General features: G+C 40.1%; 1 protein-coding gene across 1 annotated transcript; it reads left to right on the forward strand.

Annotated features, from left to right (window-relative positions):
• Positions 1 to 637: 637 nt before the first annotated feature.
• Positions 638 to 5,631, forward strand: GPR33 (G protein-coupled receptor 33). Its single transcript, XM_011994751.1, has 2 exons — positions 638 to 686; positions 4,603 to 5,631. The coding sequence occupies exon 2, from the start codon at positions 4,609 to 4,611 to the stop codon at positions 5,623 to 5,625; it is 1,017 nt and encodes a 338-aa protein (XP_011850141.1). The 5' UTR covers positions 638 to 686; positions 4,603 to 4,608; the 3' UTR covers positions 5,626 to 5,631.
• The last annotated feature ends 4,110 nt before the right edge of the window (positions 5,632 to 9,741 follow it).

Below are 9,741 nucleotides of genomic sequence, written 5' to 3' on the forward strand. Positions count from 1 at the left end.
AAATGACTCAGCCTATGAAATTCTCTCTCTCTCTCTCTCTCTCTCTCTCTCTCTCTCTCTCGCTCTCGCTCTCACTCTCCGTCTCTCTGTTTCTCTTTCTGTCTCTTTTGAGAGGCATGGTCTCACTCTGTTGCCCAGGCTGGAGTATGGTGGCTATTCACCACCATGATCATAGAACACTGCAGCCTCGAACTCCTGGGCTCAAGTGATCCTCCTGCCTCAGCCTCTCCTCCCAAGTAGCTAGTGCTACAGGTGTGCACCACCAGGCCCGGCTATTTTTTTTTTTTATTTTGGTCTCTAACTCCTGGCTTCATGTTATCCTCCTGCCTCGGCCTCCCAAAGCACTGGGACTACAGGTGTGAGCCACTGCACTTGGTCACTTACAGATATTTTTTAATGTCCCTCAAAATGGAGAAATGATTTGAAGAAGTACTCATTTCTCTAACTATATCTCTATAGCAGTAAATTCCACAGAAAAAAGGAACCAAAAAGAGGAAAAGACCTCACTGAGTATTTAAATAATAGTAAGTTCAAGCTTGGGGAGTAGCATCAGCCAGAAGAAAGACGTATGAAATGAAGGCAAAGTGGCATTGATTTTGTTCACTCTGTTCCTAGTGAGAAGATTGATGGTGTAGAGTCACTTTGGCCTGCTCAAGACCAATCTGGCATAAAGATACAGCTCCGAGGTAAGATTCTCTGGACTAGCAGGTTTCTCCTAGAGCTATCATCTGAATTGACCCTCTAGGCTTATTGTACATCAGTTTCCCAAGGCTCCTGTGGCCTTCCCCTGGGCCTGCAGCTCAGTGTTCCCAAGTGGAGGTGGGGTCTTCCTGAAAGCCACTTGTGGCTGGGTGCAGTGGCTCACGCCTGTAATCCCAGCACTTTAGGAGGCCAAGGTGGGCAGATTACAAGGTCAGGAGTTTGAGACCAGCCTGGCCAATATGGTGAAACCCCGTCTCTACTAAAAATACAAAAATTAGTCAGGCATGGTAGCAGGTGCCTGTAGTCCCAGCTACTGAGGAGGCTGAGGCAGGAGAATCGCTTGAACCCAGGAGGCAGAGGTTGCAGTGAGCCAGGATTGCGCCACTGCACTTCAGCCTGAGAGACAGAGTGAGACTCCGTCTGAAAAAAAAAAAAAAAGAAACTGAGGGGCTTAGTAGGAGAAAAAGGCTCAACAAGTTAAGTCTAAACGTGCAGAGCTGGTAAGTGGTAGAGGTAGGATACAAACCCAGATCTGTGGGATGCCAGAGTCTGAGATCTGCCCCATTTATTTATTCTTAAGTACTTTAAAATCATTTTAAAGGTGTTTAAGGATGAAGAAATCTCCTGGTTATGTGCAATAAGTCAGAATTCCTAGGAAACTTTATATGATATTCAGAATCACTATCAACATGAATTAGAAAAGTTGTACTATGATTTTGCCCATGTTCTACATTACTTTCAGATGTCCTTCTAGAGCTCAGATGCACAATTAAAAGAAAAATCTTTCCTATAATTCAGGTATCTAGTTTCTCATATGCCCACACATAAAGAGACTACACACACACAACACAGACACACATACACACATTCCACAGAAAAACATACAAAGACAACAGACACATACATACACAGAGACCACACAAATACACTGAGATACACATACACTGATCACAGGCACACCTCTACAGACAAACTCCATGGATAAAAACACCACAGAGACTTTGATTCCCCAGAACCACCACCAGCACAAGACAGCTGAGGGTTGATGGGGAAAAGGGACACTATACCATATCAAAGCATAGCAAATAGATTGTAATTATTAGACGTTCCTATTTTTAAATCCCCTGTGTCATTTCTGCTTCTCAGAATACTTCATTGACTCTTTCTCCTCTTTAGGACTTCTAAACTCCTGTTGAGTTTTTTTCTGTGCTGCGTGTCTTAAAGTCATCCTTGCCTTCTACCCTCTTCTTAAGGTCCCAGGGCCTTCACAAAGCTTCTCTCTCAAGTTCTCATTCTTTGATTTGCCATTGCCTGTCCATTTCGTACCCTTCAGACTCTATTTTTTATTCCCAAAGAAGACTACTAAGGTATTTTCCTGAAAAATCATTTTTCTACTTTAGAGAAAAATTTTGCAATTCCCTTAGAAGGCAGAATTAACTTAGGAAGTTGTGATTTTACAAAGCAATTATGGCTGGGCACAGCAGCTCATCCCTTTAATCCTAGCACTTTGGGAGGCTGAGGTGGGAGGATCACTTTAGGCCAGGAGTTCGACACCAACCTGGGCATCACAAGACCCTTTTCTCTACAAAGAATTTTAAAATTAGCCAAATGTGGTGCTGCACACCTGTGATCCCAGCTATCTGGAGTCTGAGGCAGGAAGATTGATGAAGCCCAGGAGTTCCAGGCTGCAGTGAGCTAGGATTGTGCCACTGCACTCCAGCCTATCTCTAAAAAATAAATAAAAATAAAATAAATAGCAATTATCTTACTTATCTGTATATATTCTTAGAATGTTTTTGTTTAGTGGGGAAAAAAGCATCATTAGTAATTTCCATTGCTTTATCCAATTTATCTAAAACCGGTTTGCTGATATGACTCTGTTATAATAGCTATTTTCCAAAATATTCTCAGGTTTATATTTTTGATACCATGGGATCCATTATCCAAGGAATTGTATATTTTAGATAATAAAACACTGATTCATGGAGCATTGTTAAAAACACTACATATGAATTACCAAGTTTCAAAGAAGTAATATAAAACAGTAGTAGAGTTTCCCACCTGGTACAATGGAGGCATGGTGGAAAATACTGATGGATAAGACATGTAACCCAAAGAAGCCTCACTTTCCCCTCTGTTTAAAGATTTGCTTCACAGACTTTACGAGGAAAAACAGAAATGATTTTATTTATTTATTTATTTTTATTTTTATTTTTTTTTTTTGAGATGGAGTCTCACTCTATCACCCAGGCTGGAATGCAGTGGCATGATCTCGGCTCACTGCACCCTCCGCCTCCCGGGTTCAAGTGATCGTCCTGCCTCAGCCTCCCGAGTAGCTGGGACTACAAGCGCACGCCACCACGCCCAACTAATTTTTGTATTTTTAGTAGAGATGGGGTTTCACCATGTTGGCCAGGATGGTCTCAATCTGCTGACCTCGTGATCTGCCTGCCTTGGCCTCTCAAAGTGCTGGGATGAGAGGCGTGAGCCACCGTGCCCAGCCAGAAGTGATTTTTATAGAAAGCTCCTGGCATACCACAAATATTGGATAAACATGAGTTTGGTGACTTTTCTCCTTTTTGTCCCCTCCTCAAGAATGAACTATTAATATTACTACATCTGGCCAGGCACGGTGGCTCACACCTGTAATCCCAGCATTTTAGGAGGCCGAAGTGGATGGATTACCTGAAGTCAGGAGTTTGAGACCAGCCTGGCCAACGTGGTGGAACACTGTCTCTACCAAAAATACAAAACTTCGCTGGGCATGGTGGCGAGTGTCTGTAATCCCAGCAACTCAGGAGGCTGAGGCAGAAGAATAGATTGAACCCAGGAGGCAGAGGTTGCAGTAAGCCAAGATCACGCTACTGTACTCCAGCTTGGGTGACAGAGCAAGACTCTGTCTCAAAAAAATCAAAAAAAAAATTACTACATCTTACAATACACTTCCCTCTTTTGTTGATGTTTCTGAAGATACTTCACAATCTTGTGGTGGCTTTCAACTCCCATATGAATATTCGTTCTCACCATTATGTGCTGAGTATTAGAATACTAGATAATAGTATTTACTATATATAATTAGCTCATGAGAGAAATCTAATTATAAAACCCATGAGTACTAATTTGCCACATTGCTATTATTTTTGTTATTCAAGTTCATTTCATTAGCAACTTTTGCCCTCACCAAGTCAAATAAGACTTATTCTACATTGTCTTATTCAAGAAGTTTTGCCCATCAAAAAGGGTCAGACTTCTGCTTAATGTCCAAGTAGAAGATTTTTGACCATGTGCAGTGCCTCACACCTGTCATCTCAACACTTTGGGAGGCCAAGTAGGAGAATCGCTTGAGTCCAGAAGTTCAAGACCAGGCTGGGCAACATAGTGAGACCCCCGTCTCTACCAAAAAAAAAAAAAAAAAAAAAAAAATTAGCCATCCTGCTATTGTGCACCTGTAGTCCCAACTCCTCAGGAGGCTGAGGCAGGAGGATTCCTTGAGCCCAGGAGGTCGAGGCTGAGTGAGCTGTGATCACTCCACTGCACTCCAGCCTGGGTGACAGAGTGAGATCCTATCTCAGAAAAAAAAAAAATAGATTTTTAACTACCTAATTATTTAACAATTGTCAAAATGTCCCAATATTTACTTCTTTTTCACATTTATTTCATTTCATCTGTATATTTCAACTTTTGATGCTCAAATTCATCTGATGTTAATTCTTCATTAAAACATAAAAGTATAGACCTTGGAAAAATATTTGATTTGCAGAAATATTTTGCTTACCGCTGTTAAAATATTATCATTTGGACTAGACCTATCACTATGTAAAAAATTACTCTTTAAATTTTTACATTTAACCTTTACTTTTTTTTTTTTTCTTGTTATTTGCACTGTTTCTCACTCCACAGGTAATTATGGATCTGATCAATTCTACTGATTACCTGATCAATGCCTCTACTTTAGTAAGAAACAGCACTCAGTTTCTAGCTCCTGCATCAAAAATGATTATTGCCCTTTCTTTGTACATTTCATCTGTAATTGGTACCATCACCAATGGCCTCTATCTATGGATGCTAAGATTCAAGATGAAACAGACTGTCAATACTCTCTTATATTTTCATCTCATTTTCTCATATTTTATTTCAACATTGATTCTGCCATTTATGGCCACTTCCCAACTTCAGGACAATCACTGGAACTTTGGAACTGCCTTGTGCAAGGTCTTCAATGGCACTTTGTCTCTGGGGATGTTCACCTCTGTTTTCTTCCTTTCGGCCATCAGTCTTGATCGTTACCTTCTCACTCTTCACCCAGTGTGGTCCCAGCAGCACCGAACCCCACGCTGGGCTTCCGGCATTGTCCTAGGAGTCTGGATCTCAGCCGCTGCCCTCAGCATCCCGTATTTGATTTTCAGAGAGACACATCATGACCGTGAAGGAAAGGTGACTTGCCGAAATAACTATGCTGTGTCTAGTAACTGGGAAAGCAAGGAGATGCAAGCATTAAGGCAGTGGATTCATGTAGCCTGTTTCATCAGCCGCTTCTTCCTGGGCTTTCTTCTGCCTTTCTTCATCATCATCTTTTGTTATGAAAGAGTAGCCAGCAAGGTGAAAGAGAGGGGCCTGTTTAAATCCAGCAAGCCCTTCAAAGTTATGATGACTGCCATTGTCTCTTTCTTTGTGTGTTGGATGCCCTATCATATATACCAGGGTTTACTCCTCACTAAGAACCAGTCACTACTTTTAGAGTTGACTCTGATACTTACAGTGCTAACCACTTCTTTCAATACTATCTTTTCTCCCACACTCTACTTATTTACTGGGGAGAACTTCAAAAACGTCTTCAAGAAGTCCATTCTTGCTCTGTTTGAGTCAACATTTAGTGAGGATTCTTCTGCAGAAAGGACGCAAAACCTAAACTCAGAAGCCTAAATTTAATTTCCAGATGCTTAAGCAAACACGCACTTGCTCAATTATACCAACAGAGATATGACTTCTGCTTTTGTATGCTATAGTCCCTACAGTAGAGAGATAACTAGGCCGCACTATTGTTAGATCTCTGAGCAATAAAAGGGCTGCAAGAAAACAAGCAATTTGCAAGATCATGTTTCAAATGTGATTTTTTTTTTTTTTTTTTTTTGAGGCAGAGTCTCACTCTGTTGTCCAGGCTGGGGTTCAGTGGTGCAATCTAGGTTCACTGCAAACTCCACCTCTCAGGTTCAAGTGATTCTTGTGCCTCAGCCTCCCAAGTAGCTGGGACTACAGATGTACACCACCATGCCCAGCTAATTTTTTTTTTTTTTGAGATGGAGTCTCAGTCTGTTGCCCAGGCTGGAGTACAGTGGCGCGATCTCGGCTCACTGCAAGCTCCACCTCCTGGATTCATGCCATTCTCCTGCCTCATCCTCCTAAGTACCTGGGACTACAGGCGCCTGCCACCACACCTGGCTAATTTTTTGTATTTTAAGTAGAGACAGGGTTTCACCGTGTTAGCCAGGATGGTCTTGATCTCCTGACTTCGTGACCGCCTGCCTCTGCCTCCCAAAGTGCTGGGGATTACAGGTGTGAGCCAGCGCGCCCAGCCATGCTCAGCTAATTTTTTGTATTTTTAGCAGAGACAGGGTTTCACCATATTGGCCAGTCTAGTCCCAAACTCCTGGTTCCAAATGATGCACTCGCCTCGACCTCCCAAATTGTTGGGATTATAGGCATGAGCCACTGTGCCGGGCCTGTGATTATTTTGACTCACTTTTTATTGTGGAAAAATATGTGTAACATAAGATTTATCATTTTCACCATTTTTAGTGAACATTTCAGTGGCATTGATTATATTCACAACATTGTACAACCATCACCACCATCAATTTCCAAAATTTTTCATCATTCCAAGGACAAATTCTGTGCCCATTAAGTAGTAACTCCCTATTCCTCCTCCCCCTAGTCCCTAGTAATCTCCACACTATTTTCTGCCTCTGTGAATTTGCCTATTCTAGATATTTCACATATGTGAAATTATACAGTATTTACCCTTTTATGTCTGACTTACTTCACTCAGCAAAATGTTTTCAAGGTTCATCTGTGTTGTTACAGGTATCAGAACTTCATTCCCTTTTTACAGTTCAATTATATTTTATTGTACGTATATACCATCTTTTTTTAAATTGTACTTTATGTTCACCTTGTACGTGTGCACAACCTGCAGGTTTATTACATATGTATACATGTGCCATGTTGGTGTGCTGCACCCATTAACTCGTCATTTACATTAGGTGTATCTCCTAATGCTATCCCTTCCCCTCCCCCCTCCCCACAATAGGACCCAGTGTGTGATGTTCCCCTTCCTGTGTCCAAGTGATCTCATTGTTCAATTCCCACCTATGAGTGAGAACATGCGATGTTTGGTTTTCTGTTCTTGCGATAGTTTGCTGAGAATAATTATACCATCATTTTTAAATCCAGCCATCTGTTGTGTTGTTTCCACCTTTTGACTATTGTCAATAAAGTTAGTATTATTGTGAATAAAGCTACTATTAACATTTGTATATAAGTATTTGTGTCAGTCCTTGTTTTCAATTATTGTAAATATATATATAAGAGTGGAATTACCAGGTCAAATGGTAATTTTATGTTTAACTTTTTGAGAAATCATAAAGCTTTTCAATTTGCACCATGTTACATTCTCACCAGCAATGTATAAAGGTTTTCACTTCCCAACATCTGTGCCAACACTTGTTATTTTTCTTCTTTTAATTACGGTATAGTCATTCTGATATGTTGAATCAATCTTCTTGCCTCAGCTTCTGGAGTACGTGGGACTACAGGCACACACCACCATGTCCAGCTAAAATTTTTGATTTTTGAAGCTAGGAATATCAGTTGCCAAATATCAATAGTATCCACGGATTTGAATTTTCTGTTACAGAATCTTCTAACACAGAGACATTTGGATAGAGTTCCCTCATTATTTAGTAACAACTGAATTATTTAACTGGTATGGATAAAACTTAACATGGAAGTGACAAGGCACTCATTTTGTTACATCCATGTTAAAGTATAAAGACATTTCTACTTTAGGGTTTTAATTATTAAGGCATCTTAAGTGTCTTTTTCTAGTATTTATAGAGTAAGCTATCTCCAAAATTTGGGGCTAAAATAATGTTCAAGAATCTGCCTGTTGTAGTAGACTTAATTTTATAAATGCAATAACAATATTAATTTGTATTCTCTGATTTTCAGATTATGCTTCAAGCTTTGTGTACTAAGTGCCAGTACCTAAGTTATGTAGAACCATATAGTATCACTCATCTATTATCTTTGCATTTAGTTAATTCTATCAATCAATCAATACATGTCAATCAGTAGGGAGTCCTGTCTATTCCAAATCAACTGAACTATCTAGTTAGTTCAACTGATACAACATGGAGATATGTAGGTCACATCCCACACTCAGTTCCTGAATATACCAGCATGCTTTGTACAAACCATTCCAAACCACAAGCATATAGCCTATGCAGAAATCCTCAAAATGTATGATATTAATTACAAGGAGATACAGAAAGAAGAAAATTAATCTTCATGACTAACTTTTTATAGAGAAAGTAAGAGTAGTTTGATGTCCTAGAAATCCTGCTAATTGACATGGTATCACGGCTCCCCTGGGCAAGTGGGGGCTTGGTCTCTCTTACTCGGAATGACAAAAAACTTTAGGTAGATGAAAACTTTAATTGCTGGTCCTATTTCAAACTTTTGAAGCTTGAACAGTTTTTTTATTATTTTTTTCTTTTTTGGAAAGGGAGATGTGAATTGATGACCAGGCTGTGGCTCTGAGTAGAGCTGTAATGAGAAGGGTATGGTGCTTTTTTTCCACCCCACACCATCCCAGGTCCTGACAAGCCCACTGAAGTTTTATGATGCAGGATTTAAGAAAGAAAATTATTGAATGAAACATAGGATTCTTTGAAACAAGATTTGGATTTTGGAAATCTAGCAGCTACAGAGAGTGCCTTTTGTCTACCTCCTCAGGCCTGCTACAATAATAAACAAGGAACATGCCCTGGAAAGCATGGATTTTGTGGTGTTTGTAAGCCATATGTTGTCATTCCTTACAGCTATCTATGTATGCTTTAAATTGTCTTTTTCATGAGACCTAGGTTGGGGGCTCTTTGAAGTATTTTGTTCCATCTTTCTATAAATTGTAAATACCTCAGGGATAGAAAGAGTCCTCTCAACTACAGTATTTCATTTTATAGCATTATACACAATTGATAATAAAAGATATTTAATAAAAGTTGAGTTTGCACAATTTCAACATGTAAAGCACTGTATAAATATAAGATATTAAGAGTTTTTTTAAAGTCACTTTAAATGTAAGAAAATAGGGTATAATTAAGGAAATTATTCCCAAGTATATTTTTAACCTCCCAGAAAGCTGGTTAATTTTTAAAAATCTACTCATTATAATTGCATTGATCTCATCAACCTCCTCACTATTTTGAATTCTCAGGACTCAAGATGTAGAGGACTACGTGCTTGCAAACAGGGTGTTCCTAATAAGTCCTGCTCTTGCAAACGAAGCAGGGCGTTCCTAATAAGTCCTGCTCTTGCAAACGAAGCAGGGCGTTCCCCTTAAGTCCTGCTCTTGCAAACGAAGTAGGGCATTCCTCATCAGTCCTGTTCTTGCAAACGAAGTCAGGGAAAGGTCAGAAAAACAACAATGTGTCTTGTGACTTGGTAACATTCCACAAACAACTGTATAAAATAAAGCAGAGCACGCAATTCGAGGCGGCTGCCATGTTTGTCTTGTCTTGTGTTGTCTTGTGTGTTCATTCCTTTGTTTAGGAAACACGCGGACCCCAACATCTGGCGCAGCGAGCAGGGTCCGTGGCTCCACGAGAGCAAGGAACCGGAGGGGGAACACCCCGGGCAGGTAAATAAAGAAAGGGGGACCCATGGGAAAATTATGGGGAATTCCACCTCTCTGGCCTCTGAATATTTGTGGTTACTGCAGGGACTGTTGATGTCTATAGGAGTAGAAGTTAGTTAAGGAAC

The sequence above is a fragment of the Mandrillus leucophaeus genome, unplaced genomic scaffold (genome assembly GCF_000951045.1).
Source record: "Mandrillus leucophaeus isolate KB7577 unplaced genomic scaffold, Mleu.le_1.0 Scaffold460, whole genome shotgun sequence".
Taxonomy (NCBI): Eukaryota; Metazoa; Chordata; class Mammalia; order Primates; family Cercopithecidae; genus Mandrillus; species Mandrillus leucophaeus.

Bases quoted from the DNA above. Each gene is read 5' to 3' on its own strand.
- GPR33 (XM_011994751.1), top strand. From the start codon at position 4,609: ATGGATCTGATCAATTCTACTGATTACCTGATCAATGCCTCTACTTTA.